General features: G+C 40.1%; 1 protein-coding gene across 11 annotated transcripts in view; it reads left to right on the top strand.

Moving 5' to 3' along the window:
• Positions 1 to 102: 102 nt before the first annotated feature.
• Positions 103 to 17,052, top strand: part of PCYT1A (phosphate cytidylyltransferase 1A, choline) — a 46,038-nt gene continuing 29,088 nt past the window's right edge. Inside the window, exons 1-3 of one of the 11 annotated variants that reach the window (XM_081137605.1) lie at positions 103 to 233; positions 6,357 to 6,429; positions 15,969 to 16,088. In XM_081137605.1, coding sequence (XP_080993731.1) covers positions 6,418 to 6,429; positions 15,969 to 16,088 — 132 coding nt within the window. In that variant the 5' untranslated portion in view covers positions 103 to 233; positions 6,357 to 6,417. Of the gene's footprint in view, positions 1,195 to 6,062; positions 6,182 to 6,356; positions 6,430 to 15,968; positions 16,089 to 17,052 lie in introns of those variants that run through there. The other 10 variants (XM_081137611.1, XM_081137608.1, XM_081137609.1 and 7 more) reach the window with 10 other exon arrangements.

Genomic DNA, 17,052 nt, shown 5'->3' on the forward strand with positions numbered 1-17,052 from the left:
TTCCTAGGGATCATTTCTGGGTGCGCCAACCCGCGTCAGAAACAAGAGGATTCATTATATTTATTACACATAGGTTCATCCTACTCAGGGGAGAGGGTTTGGAACCAGCTACAGCTTTTTACAGGGCTCGGTAGGCGGACCTCAATTCTCCCCACAGCGCCCGCCCAGGAGGGGAAAGATGGCGCCGCGGTGAAGCAGCCGCGTCCGGCGACGGCGTCATGGCCGCCTGCATTGTGAGTGCCCCGGAACAGTGTCCGGCACGGCGCGCCGGGCGCTGGGGACAGAGTGGGAAGGGTCCCGACAGGGCCGCCTGGAAGGGACGGAGCTCGGAGCGGCGGGGGGAACGCCGCTGCTTCACGCAAGGCCGGGAGCACGCGCCGCGGCCCACACCCGCATCTCCTTGCGAGGAGGCCGCCGCCTGCTCGTCCCGCGCGGAGCCCGACCCGTGGCCAGGTCACCTCCCGGCTGGTGGCCTCTGCTCAGCCACTCCGTCCGGGCGCCCCTGTGGAGGCGGAACTACTGTGTCAGGGGTCGGGGGTTTCAGGGAAAAGTCGTGGTGGGATTGACAAGGGGGAGGGCAGTAGGCGGGACTTCCGGCCGGCTGTTCCGTCAGCTGCCTTTCCCGGGCGTCTCCCCACCACCTCCTCGACTTCCCTTGTCCGTGACGCTGCGCCCGGGAGAAATCCGACGGGACAGGGGTCGAGGGAAGGTGAGCTGCAGGCGGGGGCCAGGTGTGTGCATATCCTTGCGGCTCTGTTTGAGAGGAGGACCCTGTGGGGTTGGGGCCGCGAGGAGACGGAAAGAAGAGTGGGTCGGTGACAGCGAGGGGAGTGTGCGGCAGGGACGGCGAGGCTACTGTGACCCAGGGGCAGTGACAGCGAGGGGACTGTGACCGGGATGTAGCTGCTTACGAGGGGTCTGCGACCGGGAGCAGTGAATGCAAAGGGACTCTGACCTCAGAGAACACGAGGCAGAGGTTGCGAGGGAACTATGACCGAAGAAGTGTGAGGCAGTGACTGCGTGGGGTCTGTGACCGAGGGCCAGTGATTCGGAGGAGACTGATCGATGGATGGTGACTGTGACGATACTTTGACCCAAGGGAACGCGAAGCAGCAGCTGTGGAGAGACTCTGGCCACCGAGCAATAACTTTGAGGGACGGACTTGGAGAAGAGTGTGGGACCAGTTACGAGATGGTACTGTAGGGCTGTGTTGGGCACGGGGTGTGCTTGAGTGGCTGTGACTGGGGAGAACAGGTCTTTAGTGGAAAGAACGTCGGTCCGGGACTTACCGTACAGACCCGACTTTAACTTTATGGACAAACTTCTTGTGTCTGGGAACTTACTTCACCCCTGAACTACAGTTTCTTCCTTCGTGAATAGGAAGTTTGGACTAGATGACTGTTTCCTAGACTATGGGTTCCATCCTATTATTGGGTTGTGAAATCCATTTAGTGGATGGCACCTAAATTTTAAAAAGAATAGAATAGAAATTTTCAGTGTGTTCACAAAGTAAGGGAAGTATTGTGTGAAACTTGTTTCAGCTATGTGTGTATGAGATTGTGATGTAAAATGGATTTCATATAAGAATATGTGAAATAAAATGTAGTAAATAAGTCTAAAAACATTGGGCCACATTATTTCTGAGTTTTCTTTCAGGTCTGAAATGCCATGATTCTATTAGGGCTGTCTGTTAAGTACAAAGGTGCAGATGGGAAGATTGGATCTATTCTTGAGGCACAGGCTCTCTAAGATAGACTTAACTGGAGAAGGCTTCCCAAATATAATTGAGGTGATTAGCTACGACTGAGGATTGAAACAGTCTCTCAGGTGGGAAAACCAGAACTTACATATTGAAATAGGGACAGTGATCGTTATAGAGGCAGTGCAGATATAGGGGTTTATAATAGGACAAACTGCTAGGAATAGACATTGAGGAAGGGGAAGCTTTGGGGCAGGTAGGAACAAGGCTTAGGAAGGGCACAGCAGAGAGATGTCTCATTCTGCTAAGAATAAAATGGGAGTAGGGATATGGAACCTTCAGGGTCCTTTTCAATCTTGATATTTAGTGATTCTGCAAGAACAGAGAATTCCTAGTAAAGAGATATTAGTTGAGAATGGGATTTGGTGCAGTAGTCAGTGGCAAACAGATGGAGACCATCACAGAGAAGAAAGTGATTCTGGGAAGGTCAACAGTGGTGACTAAAATGCCACATGGGGGAGGCTTAAATATATTTAACTATTCAATTCAGTGATTTGTGCACTGGAGGCCAAGACTAGCAATGATACTATGCCGTGGGTTATTCAAATGATGTTTTAGCTGCTGGTTTTATTTCCTACTGATTCCGTTTCATGAGGGCTGTAAGTGATGCAGATGAAATGAACTAAAGTGAGTTACACTACCTCCTTTTTTACAGCCCTTTGTAGAAGGTGTTACTGATTGTGCCACCTATTAAAAAAACACCACACTGATAGATGAAGCTTGAGGTAATTTTAATAACTCCTATACACATGTGTACTTTGTGATAGGGGAGAGAGTTCAGAAAGATTCTTGAATGGGAATGAGTTGGGAATGGTGAGGGATGGCCTTTGTTTAGCTTTTAAAAAAGTGGATAGTTAAACCTTTTTCTTTTAGATGTTTACTTGGCTTATATTTTACCTAACTAAAAGGAACTACTGAAGAATTTCTTTCTAGAACAGAATATATGCTTCAAGGTAACTGACCATAGAAGAGAAGACATTCAGGCTTGGAGACTGTAGCACTGCCTCTAGGGTCTTTTGTGTTTCCTGAATGAAATTATTCTTTTTGACCTACCCTGCTTTGCAAATTCCCTTTGAAAACCAGTATAATGGCTTGCTTAATAAAGAATTAACTTTATTCCTCCTTCGGCCTATGATTTCTCCTTCCATAAACAGGTGAGGTTTTATTTTTCTTGGAGACCTTCTCTTTGGATATTTGATCCCTTGAGGAGAACGATCTAGTCAGATAGAGCCTTGGATTCAGAAGTCCCAAGTTACTTTATCTGATGACATTGACTCACTCTGTGACTGTGGGAAGAATTATTGCTTCCTCTTATTTTATACTTTGTAACTGTGGCAGAGGTAATGGTTCTTCTGGTTAAACAGCCCTTCAATAATCTGAAATCTATACATACTCACCAAATTCTATATACAATCTCATGGAGTTTGTAAACCACCTGACCCCATTCATGATTCCCCTGTGGAGCTGTCTAACCTCTAGGTTATAAATGCTGATCTGAAGTCAGATCATCTGGCTTTTCTACTAATAGAGATAGACCCCTTTCTGAGTCAAATAGAAATAGGTCTTTCTCCAACGTTTGTGTTACCCTAAAATAGGTTGGAAAGAGTAAGTATTTCTAAAAGTCATGATTTTGGGGGGAATATTTTCAATTAGAGAAACCCAAAGTAAGAGTACTCCCTATTCATCGATGACTGTGAGAGTTCCATTTTGCTCAAGATTGTGGCTGCTTTGACATTTTTTACTTTATCATATCAGTCACATTAGAAATACAGACTTAGAAAGGAAAGAGTGAGGAGGACAGGGCTCAACTCTCCTGCTTATCTGTTCAGAGGGTGACTTTGAGCACCTTCTCTTTCCTAAGCTTAAACCTTTGTGTTTCTAGTCCTAAACTTCTCTTTTCACAATATCCCTGTCAAATGGGTACCTGGACATATGTTTTAAGTTTGATTGTTTATCGTCTTTCTCTCTCTCTCTCCCTCTGTCTCTGTCTCTCCCTCTGTCTCTTTCTCTTTCTCTCTTGTTGAAAGTTGAAAATTATATTAGTTTGAAGCTTTCTATGTTTGGACTGGAATTACTACCAATAAAGCTAGTGGAACCCATGAATCTGCTAGGCTGTTATGTCACATTCACAACTATTTGCAAACCAGTTTGGAAGTGGAAGATGCTAAAAATAGTGACATTTGGTCTTTGCTCTACATTAGAGAACAAAATGAGTATATGGCACTTAATAGAAAATAGGTAGTTTTTAAAAATCTATAGAGAGTTATCTTAGATGTGATTATATTTGTTTATTTCTTGGCCCTAGAGCAGAAGTCTTAATCTCTTTGTGTCATGAACTCCTTTGGCAGTATGGTGAAACCTTGTAGACTCCCTTTTTGGAATAATATTTTAATATGCAAAAAATAAAATATGTAGAATTTTAAGGGAAACAAATTATGTTGAAATATAGTTATGAAAATTATTTTAAATGTGTGATATAGCACTTAAGTGCTTTTTATTAATATAGTAAATAGTATTTACTATCTATCAATGAGTCTTATAACTATAATAATTTTAAATGATCATGTGTTTAAATAAGATATTTGTAACAAATGTAATATGATATGAAAATATGATTTCTATTGGTGACAAATTCTATTTTTCTACTAAGTCTACTATTACAGTTGTGGCTTATATTCATAGTGGAAGGAAATTGTGAATTTGGAAGAGGTTAGTAAAAAATGAAGATATAATTTTTTTTTTAGTCCAAATACCAGATTCCCTGAATCTGTCATAGACCTTGTCTTAGACATATGAATTCCATAAACCACTCTAGACAGAGCGCAATTTAAACACAGAGCACTGTCATTCAACTATAACAATTATTACAAGTGTCCCTTGTGATTTTTTAGGATAATCTCTTTCCTTAAATATCTTGTTGTGTGATCAGGCCCAAGTATAAGCTTTATTTTGTTCCAGAGCTAACTCAGGGTCTGGCACAGATTAAGTGCCCATTCAATGTTTGTTGAATAAGAGTTTCTCAAGAAATTAGGAGAGAGATCAAGTTCAAAGCTAAAATCTTAGAATGTGGCAAAAAAGCTAAAATGTGGCAATTTTCTGGCCTCAAATATTGAATAGTAACATTGAACTCTGCTTTAAAAGTAATCTGTCAGTGCAGGTCATGCTGTGAAATTTACCTTTACGTTTAGAATTTACCAAATCAGGCATTCTTCTGACTAATTCTATATAGTGTGATGATATATACAGATCAGTAACATAAACTGAAGTAATCCTGTATCAGAAAATTATGGTACAATTTCTTGAAATAATACTATTCCTAGCACTGCACTCCACTTTAGAACTGTTTGCATAATTTAGGTAGAATTTGCTACCAAATTATTGATAAAGCTGGTCCTGTCTTCATCTAGGATAGGAGTTGGCAAAGTTATTTGGTAGAGGGTCAGGTAGTAACTATTAAGCTTGTTTTTGTGGTAACTACTTAACTCTGCAGTTGTAGCACAAAAGCAACCATAGACAATGTATTAGTGAATGAGCATGGCTGTATTCCAATAAAACTTTAATTACAGAAACAGGCAGTGCGCCACTTTTGACTTGTGAGCTATAGTTTGCTGACCCCTGATCTAGGACATCTGATGGTTCTTGAATCCAGTCCCTCCTTCCCACTATGGTTTAGACATATATTCCCTCAAGCTTCAAAGGTCTTTACACAAGGGATAATGTGACTGCACTGTTATCTGTGGGAAGGCTGAATGTCCAGCAGGTGACATGATTAATGCCAAGAGTATTAGGTGCACTTTAACCTATGAGTTCACAGAACTTGCCTCTTAGAGCACCACTTTATTAAACTTTACAATGGTAGAAGTTGGTAAAGATCCCAAATATGAAGTATACATACTCACTCAGCTTTGGAACTGAGCATTGGTATGCCTATAGAAAATTACTGAGCATAGGGTTTTACTGAGGAAGGTAATGCAGGCCCAGAGACTGGGGAAGCAGAAATAGAATGCAAAGGAAAATTTTGTGTCTCTTTTTGCAGATAGTTCTCTGTAGTGCTCAGTCAAATTTGAATTAGATTTTTGAAATTTGAAGGATATATGTGATTACAACTTGCTACTATTTAGGTTGTTACATGATTTAAGAAGCAGAGTCCACCTCTTTCACCCTGGGGTGTTTACTAGATCTACTAGTAATAAGGAGGTAGAATGGAGGGGATTGGGCAGGAGTCCCTAAAACTGCACTTGTAGGAGTCTTTCATCTTTGTTTTTTATCCTCACCCGAGGATATTTTTTCCATTGCTTTTCAGAGCGAGTAGAAGGGGGAGACAGAGAGACAGAGACATTGATGTGGGAGATACATTGATTGGTTGCCCCCCCACTCCTGCACACACCCCGACTCAGGCCAGGGATCAAGCCTGCAGCCGAGGTACGTGCCCTTGACCAAGCCTTTCATCTTTAAAACACAAGCACATGCATGCCGGCGTCCTGGTTTGTCTCCTTCAGGACGTTCATATCGGGAAAACACTTGACTGGATTTATCCTCTATCTTCTCACCACACCCCTCCCCCACACACATTTCCACTTATTCTCTATTTCCTTAGTAGCAAAGTTGATGCACCCAACCAGGCATCTGTTGGAGCACAGAAGAATAAAGCAAGCACTATGTACTGGGAGGTGAGTCAGCAGAAATGGAGCCAGATTTTGTGAGTAAAAATCACAGGCACAATACTGCGTTCTGTATCTTGAAAGCAATTTGGAGACAGTAATGCACTTAATAGGCAGGGTGGTGGTGGTTGGTGGTGGTGTGGGCAGTTATGTCCATATTTAGAATCTGCTTGAATGGGGAGCTTGAGTTTGAGTGACTAAGATAAGGTGACTTACTAGGGATTGAATAGGTAGCAGTGTTGGAAAGATCAGGCCTTACAAATGCTGCATTCTAGCTGGTAGCTCCCTTTGTCTCTCCTTTAATAAGCTGCTTTTGACAAAGAAATTTTTGGAGGACAAACCGCTAAGGAAACAGGAAGTTTGGCCTGCCCTAATGGACTCATGAGGGAGGCTCTGTATTTTATCTCCAACTATTTTCATCCTGACTCATCTCAGTTTAATTAATGTGGGTGCTATGGCTGGAAGCCATGATCTACTTGCTAAGTATTAGGCAATTCCCTGCTTCCCATTCCCATTTTGGTTGTGTACTGCATTGGCTTTTCCCAACCTCATTGCCTGATGGACAAACTGATGTTAAGCCAGACTGTGTGTGTGTATTTCCTCCCCTCTTGAATGTAGATATTTAAAGCCACCTCCATTTTCAAGGCCATTACTGCACCTTTATATGAATGGTGTGGTTGATTACAAAGGTGCAGTTATCATAAGTGGAGAGTCTGGGAAGTATGATCCTCATAGCTGGAGGTATTCAGTACTGGGCAATTATGAATGTTGTAAAGGTAGTGTGGTTTTAGGTACAGCTAAGTTGCAGTATAATGAACTAAAAAGCCAACATGTATTTGTTATCCTCAATATGTCTTCATCCTTCCATTACCTTTTCTCAGTAGCAAAGCTGATGTGCCCCAGCAGGCATATATTTGAACTTTCGGGAACTGAGAGTAACAGTAATTTTTTACATAATTTTGGGCACTAATTATTAAATTATTCTATATGTTTTTGTGGTGCCTAAGTTAGTAGATGTGAGGGAACATGGGGATGGCCTAAGAGAGCCAGTGAAAAATGAAAAAACCTTGAGAGACCTTAAGTCAAAGTTTAAAAATTAGTAGTAGTTCCAGAGGAAAGGTGTGAGGGTTAATCACTATAATTTCTAAATTCTTTTAGGGTTATTGTTATGGGATGTCTGTAACCTTGGTGTTTTCCATCTCCTAAGAAAGTAGATAAAATATAGAAGTGTTGTACATTAAAATCCAAAAAGTATCAGCTGTGTTGTTCTAAATCAAAGGCTCTTAATACTTCAGTTTAAGTCTAATGTGTAATGTTCAGTTTAAACTAAGTGAAAAATATAGTGTTAGACACAAAAGTCATCTTTAGAAAACAGAAGAACTGTATGTAAGCAGATAAGGAATAGTGTAAGCAAATAAGGAAAAATACTTCTGCAAGGATGAGAGCTTTGTTGCATCATCTTTGATACACTTATAAATTCGCAAGTAGTTGATTCCTTTCCAACAGTAATGTTTTATTGAGTTGTATACTTGAAGCCTGTATGGTTTTACGAACTAATGTCAAACCAATAAATTCAAGTGAAAAAATCAGTAATGTATGTAGTCCTTTTCAAAATTTCAAAGCGGTTTTCTGTACTTAATATACTTATTCCAATAGTTATTGAGTACCTACTGTGTTCCAGGGATCATTGCTGCATAGTGGTGGATCAATTATGATTTTTTGTGACTTGAACAAAAAGGGGAATGTATTGGTTGGCACAGTTGGTTCAGGGTCTGACTTTTCTCATCAGCTTTGCTTTCTCGGTCTTGACTATTTTGAAAAAGGCTCTCCTCCTGGTTATAGGTTGGCCACTAGATTGTCACAGGATTGTTCCTAGAGCCATGTCTCCAGGTTTAAATCTACAAAGTAAGAAGTGATAATCTTTGTCTAAGCATTCCCATCCGGTGAGTCCTGAGATTCATTCTGATTAGACTAACTCACATCACCTATCACTGCCTTACCTTCCTTTCCACCCCCCACCCCCCCGCCATTCTTCTTCTGTGGCCCAAACCAAAACAAGCCCCTAGAGTTCCTGAGTAGTTTGGTCAGTGATATGCCCAGTGGGAAGGGAGCCCAGTATTTATGAAAGATGAAATTAAATTCCTGCTTGGCTCTATTGGGTTAGAAGCAAGTCACAGGTGCTACGCATACACAGGGGAGCAGATTACACAAGGGCATGAATACCAGAAATATGGAACCAGGAGTCTTGGGGACCACATTAGAGTCTGCCTACCACACTGGTTTTATTTTTAAAAGATATTTTTCTTTGGAAGTTATAACTTATTAATGTGATAAAACTCAGTGGTTGCTGCCCTGCTGGCATGGCTCAGCAGTTGAGCATTGACCTATGATCCAGGAGATCTTGGTTCAATTCCCCAGTCAGGGCACATGCCCTGGTTGTGGGCTCCAACCTCAGTAGGAGGCAGCCAGTCAATGACTCTCATCATTGAAGCTTCCGTCTTTCTCTCTCTCCACTCTTCCTCTCTCTGAAATCAACAAAGACATATTTTTTTAAAAAAGAAAGAAAAACTCAGTGGTTGCTGATAAGCAGATGTCTTAAATGTTTCCCTTTTGTAAATTTAAACTTTGTTCTCCATGGGTCTCTTCTGCAAGTGAAGTGGGGAGATATATCATTTAAATATTAGTTTGGGCCCAGCCAGGCATGGCTCAGTGGTTGAGCATCAACCTAGGATCCGGGAGATCGTGGTTCGATTCCCAGCCAGGGCACATGCTTGGGTTTTGGGCTCGATCCCCAGTCGGGGGCATGCACGAGGCAGCTGATCAAAGACGACTCTCTCATCATTGATGTTTCTCTCTCTCTGTCTCTCCCTCTCCATTCCTCTCTCCGAAATCAATAAAGATATATTTTAAAAATAAATAAATATTAGTTTGAAACTGGTTTGTAAAGTGATCAATCAGCACAGTTGTTGATATTTATGATGGTCCAAGGTTACCTCCTGTATTTTTGAGCTAAGATCACTGCATCCAGTACCGCATCCAGTACCATACAATAGGCAGCCAACATAAATCTGAAATTTTCAACCTGGCTTTCTAGGAGTATTTACAGCCTTCCTGGGAGTATTTTCAGAGTGAATGTCTATGCATACTCACATGATGCTCTGTCATTTTTGGGAGGAGAGCCAATATTATAAAATATTGCCAGTGTGGCTCAGTTGGTTGAGCTTCATACTGTGCACCGAAAGGTAACCAGTTTGATTCCCGGTTAGGTCACATACTCAGGTTGTGGGTTTGATTACTGGTTGGGATGGGTGCTGGAGGCAGCCGATCAAAGTTCCTCTCTCACATTAATGTTTCTCTTTCTCCCTTCTCTCTAAAGTCAATAAAAACATACTTTTTTAAAAAGTAGCCAGGAAAAAGGATCACAGCAAAATAACCTGGGAACTTAACCAGCCTGTGAGTTTGACAAGCTTGATGTCCATGTCCTTTTAGCAAAGATTTGCCTTTTATTGTCACTCTTTGCCTAACAAGTATTTTAATGGTTCCTTTTGCTTCTGGGAACTCCAGCCCCTAAGATACTGGGTCCAAAGTGTGGTGTTGTCAGGTCAGAAGCAGTACTAAGGAGTGCTTGGAAAGAGAACCAAGAATCCCCATTCCTACCATATTCCACCCTCTCCTCCCCATTACCACTTCCCTTTCCTTGATATGAACAGTTAATGTTTTCTCAGACTTACATAAAGTGCTGTGTAAACAACTCCAGAACAAGATTCCTAGCCCTACCCCCTTCTGACCAGATTGCTGCCCCTCAGCCTCTCCCATGGAGAGGTTCTGGGATTACTTCCATTTCAGGTTGATATCACCTAAAAGATTTGGAAGCACTTTATCGTTTTCTTCACCTTTGCCATAGAATTTAAAGGGGAAAAGAAATTTTAAATGTTGTCTGAAGGACAGATGTGAACTAGCTGCTTCCCAGACCCAGACAACCAGTTTGGTTTCTTCTCTGAAAGCTGGTTGCTGCCAGCCTCTCCAGGTTTCCTGGGTCAGATAAACAAGTTAGAACATGTAAGTGTTGACCAAGACACAAACATGGAAACTTTGATCAGTTAAGTATAAATAAGTCAGAAATTCAGGGTTTTAATTCCCTTTGAAATACACACACTTAGAAATTAAGGGGAGAAGGCATTTGGCAGAATACATCTGAGGAGTGAGTTGTCAGCCATATAATGCTTGAAAAATAGCCAGATAGAGTTTGCCAAACCCAGAAGCAGTCAGGTTTGCTTATCTCCACAATAAAAGAACATTAAGGTCTTTATCTATTGCCCTGAAGCTAAAGAAAAAATAATTTTAGAATTGAAACTAATATTTCTTTGAAAAACTCATCTCCTACTGTCTAATTATTGCTGAGATCTCTGTGTGATACTGCATATTTAATGCATAATATGTAATAATACCCAAGTGTGGAGTTTGCAAATAAATAAAGGATGTTATAAAGAGAACAGGGACCAGTTATCCTCATTAAGTTGAACAAACATAAGGACAAGTAATGATGTCTGACTGTAGTAGGGAAACAGTAGATGAAATGTTAGAAAAGATGGCATTATGTAATAAGCAAGGCCAAAGCTGCCTCAGGATTTAAAATAACTTTCCAAAGAGTCCAAGGTGGAAAGTATACAATAGACACATTCTTGAAGGTCTAAGAAAAAAGAGGTACTCAAATAATAGTGATGATTATTGTTATTATTATTGTTATTATTTATTAGATACCTAGCATATGCTTAAAACTGGACTATGTTCTGTGCTAAGTCCTTTGCACATACTGTTTCTAACCCTAAAGGCTGTTCAAATAGTTTGTGTGACTTTTTTTGTTGTTAATCCTCACCCGAGGATATTTTCTCCATTGACTTTTAGAGAGAGTGGAACGGAGTGAGGGACGGGGTGAGAGTGAGAGAGAGAGAGAGAGACAGAGGGAAAGAGAGGGAGAGAGAGAGACACATCAACTGATTGTCTCCCTCACGCGCCCCAACCAGGCCAGAGATCGAACCCAGGTACATGCCCTTGACCGGGAATCAAACCTGAGACCCTTCAGTGCATGGGCCACAGCAGCCAGGGCAGAATCTTTTACTTAAAAGTCCTTTGTGATGTGTTAATAATATTGTTGCCTTGATTTTGGTTTGTTTGTGAATTTTACTTTAGCTTTAAATAGCTAGTCAGACAACTCCTTTCTCTTACCTTGAGTCCTCATTGTGATATTTTATATTTTTGTATGATTTTTTTAATCTAGTGGAATAGATCCAGTGTCACAAGATCTAGTGACCCCAGATATTAATTTGGCTTTTAAATATCTTTAAAACCACGCTGGCAGTATTTTAACTCTTAGAAAGAGAGAGCCTTTGCTTATCCAGTATAATGATATTCACCATGAGTTTGTCTGGTTAAGTTGAATCATATGACAAGATGATTCAGTACTTCAGGAAGTAAACAGATAAAAAGCTTATATGTTATTTGTATTTTACCACAGTATAAAAAATAAAACAAACAAAAGAGCAAAGCACACATTATCCCTTCCCCCCCAACAAACAGAGAGAGAAAAGACTTCTGAGAAGTTTCTATAAACATGCTTTTGGACATTTTGAATAGTTTACTATTAAACATTAAGGAATTTTAACTTGCAGTTATGGAAAATAACTGATGAAAATGACATGGCATTTACTCCCTTGATTTATTATGACACCCTTAAAACATTTGTATCATGAATGAAAAGTTCAGGTGCCTGTAAATACTACCTATTTGTAGTGTCATAAAAGGGAAGAGCAGACATTAAAGGATTCTTTACTAAGTTGAAAGCTTATCAAGAAACCCTAGCAAAACTATCCAGTAGGAATCTGGATAGCTACAAATCTTTATAGCTGACAAATCAGGCAACCTCTGAACCAATAGCCACATCAATTCTGTTTGATTGGTACTGGGACCTTGTTTACCTTTAAGTAACTCTGACCTTTTATTCCACTGTTCAGTTAAGCTGGTCTGACTTAAGCGTGAAAAAAACATAAGGGGCTCTGGTTGGTTTGGCTCAGTGGTTAGAGCTTTGGCCCTCGACTGAAGGGTCTCGGGTTTGATTGTGAACAAGGACACATACCTCGGTTGCAGGCTCCATCCCTGGCCCCGGTCAGGCGCATGTGGATGGGAACCAATCGATGTTCCTCCCTCCCTCCCTCCCTCCCTCCCTCCCTCCCTCCCTCCCTCCCTCCCTCCCTCCCTCCCTCCCTCCCTCCCTCCCTCCCTCTCTTTCTCTCTTCCCCCAGTCTCTCTGAAAAACAGTGGAAAAAGTATCCTCCAGTGAGGATAAAAACATACACACAAAAAACACACATAAGGGACCCATGCTGTAGAGAGAATCTTGATAGAAGCAACAGTAATGATGAGACAGCTTCTTTGTAAAAATCTTCGATTTCTGGAAGATAGCAGAATATAGTGGTAAGGATTTTGAAATTTAAATCCTGGCTCTTCTACTTACTAGCTGTGTGATCTCTTAGATAGGTTGCTTAACTTCCCTGATCCTTAGTTTTCTCATTTGTAAATTGGGGCTAATCATAACTGTATATATGTGTATTAATTGCCTAGCACAGTGCCTGGCACATAGTAAGTATTCAAAAAAATAGCCATTATGACTGTTGCTGTTAACTTCCTTGCAAGATATTTAGATTACTAGACATAATTCTTGGAAAATATGCATCATATATTCTGATTTAAAGAGTCAGGAAGGAGAAGGAATCCGTTTCTAGAGACCCCAAAAGGCGGCCTTATATGAGGGCCTATCTGTGTAGAAATTATTAGAGCATTTTAAAAATTAAACTTTTTTTTTGGGGAAAAAGTAAATTCTATAGAAAAGTTGTAAAAATATTAAAACAGATTCCTGTGTGCCCCACCTAGTTTCATACATTGATAATGTTGGCCATATTTGCTTTACCTTTACCTTTACCTTTTTTATATGTAATATAATATACACATTTTCCTTCCTTTTTTTTTTTGCTGAGGTAAGTTGCAGAGATCATGACCCTTCATCCCTAGATACTTCAGCATTTATCTTCTAAAAACAAGGACAGCCTTTTACATAGCACACTGTAAATCAAATCTGGGAAGTTTAACATTGATGCCTATTATTATCTGATACACAGTCCATATTCAAATTTTATTGATTGTCCCAATAACTATTCTTTGTAACAATTTCTCCCCCAATCTATAATTTTGCATTGCAATTAGTTGTCATTTCTTTGGTCTCTATTAACCTGGAATAGCCCCTCAGCCTTCCATTGTTTTTCATGATTGACATATTTTGAAGAACATTGGCTTGTTTGTAGACTGTCCTTTAACTAAGGTTTGTCTGCTTGTTCCTCATAAATCCATACAGGTTATGCATTTTTGGCAGGTAGTATATCCTTAGTCCCTCACACAAGGAGACATTATTGGTGATGTTAATTAACTTTGATCACTTAGCTAAGAGATTTTTTTCTCTATAAAAGTAACTTTCCCTTTGTAATTAATAAGTAATCTATGGGGAGATACTTTGAAACTGTATAAATATACTGTTCCTCAACACACTTTCCCCCAATGGTTTTAGAATCCTAAAGAGCTTTTTTATATCATAAACGTGGTTTCCTGACCTTGATCGAAAACTTCTTGAGGAAACAGTTTTTACTTTAAAAATTATGTTACAGTACCTTGTACATAGTAAGTACTTAATATTATTGACTACCTGACCTTGAGCTGCCTGTCCAGATTGCTGATTACATTTTTCCAATGGATTTTGTCTGCTTACCCTGAGAAGAATTTAGCGATACTTACAGAGAAGTCCTGTCATATGCAAGTTAGAAATGGTCACTAAATGGACTGATTAGGCATTCTTAGCAGGGCTCGCAGACCAGTGAGATGGGAGTAGTGATTAAGTATTTTGAAAGACTACTTAATAACAATAATGAAGAAAAGCTCTGATTATCATCACTGGAAAAACTTGTTAAATGTATAGTACCCTTCTTCCATTTTAATTTGCATTTGTGATGAAAGAAAGTTTCTGGGTGGTGGTGTCTTTTACTTTAGACTCACTTTTTTTATTTATGCCAGCCTAATACTTAGAGTATTAGGGTGTCACCTTCAGTCTCTAAGAATTAGGTCAGGTTTCTTGTAGATCTTGTCACATTGCCACTTGGAATTTAGCTGGAGGAAAGAAAGTAAGGCACAGTTGCTGTTGTTTAGATGAACATCTTATTCAGAAGGGCTTATTGGAGTCAGTGAGGCAGAGTAGAATGTCCTCATTCTGTCTGGCACTTACTTTGTTTCCTGCCTCTGCTCTGAGGATCTTTCTTCCATCTTTCACTGTACCATATCTTGGGCAGAGATGGCAGCTGATAATTAAAATTCCTCTACCCACAATTTCTGGCTGATGCCTAAAATTTCATCAATGGCAAGAAATTAATTTGTGTAAATTATGTTACCCAATAAAAATGCAGATATTCTTGCTGGGGATTGAGGTAGCACAAGCCAACATCTAAACATGAAATATCAAATATTCAGAACTTTTATATGATAGCTAGTTGCTAGAAGCTCCCTGTAAAATGAGACAGTGATAAATAAGTTTTTTCTTGGGAGAAGAAGCAGCCTGGGTAGGGTTTTAATACTTGGGGACTCTGAACAAGCAAAAATAAGGTGATTGAGACTCTGAAAGAGAAAGGGGAAATGAATATTGAAGAAGGAAGAGGAAGGACATTTAAAAGATACAGTACAGCCCAGCCGGGCGTGGCCTAGGATCCAGGCAATCGGGGTTTGATTCCCGGTCAGGGCACATGCCCAGGTTGCGGGCTCAATCCCCAGTCGGGAGTGTGCAGGAGGCAGCCAATCAATGACTCTCTCATCATTGATGTTTCTATCTCTCTCTCTCCCTCTCCTTTCCTCTCTCTGAAATCAATAAAGATATATTTAAAAAAAAAAAAAGATACAGTACATTTACACCACAATTTCCATAGATCCCTGGTGGAGTAGTCTCTGAAATCTACAGAGCATTTAGAGTTAAGAAATCCATGCTTTGTTAAACCAGGAATTGGTTATGGCCACTCATTTAAAAAAGGTTCTTTCCCCCATCCGCACCAAAGACATACCTTTTACATTTCCTTGCATTGGTCATGTATCCAGGTGTTCCAGGGATGATAGAAGGGGCAGTATTAAAGCTGTATAACTTTCTCAGCCAGGTTATTCCAGTCTTTTGCATGCAGTCAGGATATGAAATGAGTAGTTAATATGCAGGCTTCGTTGGTCAGGGGGAATAATTGCCAAGGTCAGGTGATTAATTTTGGCCATTGTTCCACAGGGAGGCATTTCAGAGTTTGTACTGGAGCCTTTGTTTTTGCCAGATGCAATTGCCTCTTCTTTGTGAAATATGTGCTATGGAATTGATCTTTTGCTGAGTATATCTGTGTTAACATCTCTGAAATACTGGTGACAGACTTTTTTCTCCCTCAATGAGAAAAAATTCTTTTTCACTTTCTATGACCGGTTAAAAGAAGATGGATGCACAGAGTTCAGCCAAAGTCAACACAAGAAAGAGGAGGAAAGAGGAACCTGGACCCAATGGGGCAACAGAGGAAGATGGGATTCCTTCCAAAATGCCACGCTGTGCAGTTGTAAGTAAGGAAGAGATTTCTGTGTTGTACATTTAACCTGGCAGGGGCAAGATAGAAAACTGATATAACATTACAAGTCTTCTTAAATAATGGAAAGAATGAATAGGAAGTGTGGATTGTATTTTCACAGTTGTTGGAAATCTTATGCTTTCTTATTAGATTATAACTCACAGCTCAGTTGTAACAGCTTTACATTGGAATTGGAAAAAGAATGTTAGGAAAATTTGGAGATTGTGTTGTATATTAGTCTAAAGATCAAATTCAAACTAATGAAATAGAGAAATCAGGGCTCCAAGCAGTGATCTGATCTTGGTGTCATCTCATGATGTTTAGTTTTCTATGTCTTACTGTCTTTTCTCCCATATCATTTAAACACTCTATTACTGTTTATATCTTAGATGAGAACTTTTTCTATTACTGCTTACCTTATATTCCTTTATCTCTGGGACATTATCTTTATATTTCTAATTGTTACCAAGCCTTCAGTGAAATACTCCATTCCAAATTGCTCATCCTGTCTCAGGTTTGTACCTTTCCTAAAGCTTCCCCGCCAAAAACATGGCAAAGAACCCACAATGGAAGTTATTATTAATATACAATATTATTATGAAATCTGTGTTTCAAATCCCACTGACAGAATTGCATGTTTCTGTATTTTCTTTACCTATATTGACCAGTAATCAAACTGAAGTTTCCATTGGTTAGTTCTGGAGCTTCATAGCCCAAAGGGAAAAACATTTGTACTCTGACACAGTTGACAGTTGTTCCAAACCAGTACTCTCTCTTGAGCAGTAAAGGCAACTGAACTTCACAGATAGGAGTCATATGATTCAGGCCTCACAGTGATATTTGTGGGGCAAGTGTATTAGTTTCCTATTGCGGCTATAACAAGTTACCATAAGTTTAGTGGGCTAAAACAATACAGATATGTTATCTTACAGTTCTGGAGGTCAGAAGACTGAAA

This window comes from Miniopterus schreibersii, assembly GCF_964146895.1.
Source record: "Miniopterus schreibersii genome assembly, chromosome: 5".
Classification (NCBI taxonomy): Eukaryota; Metazoa; Chordata; class Mammalia; order Chiroptera; family Miniopteridae; genus Miniopterus; species Miniopterus schreibersii.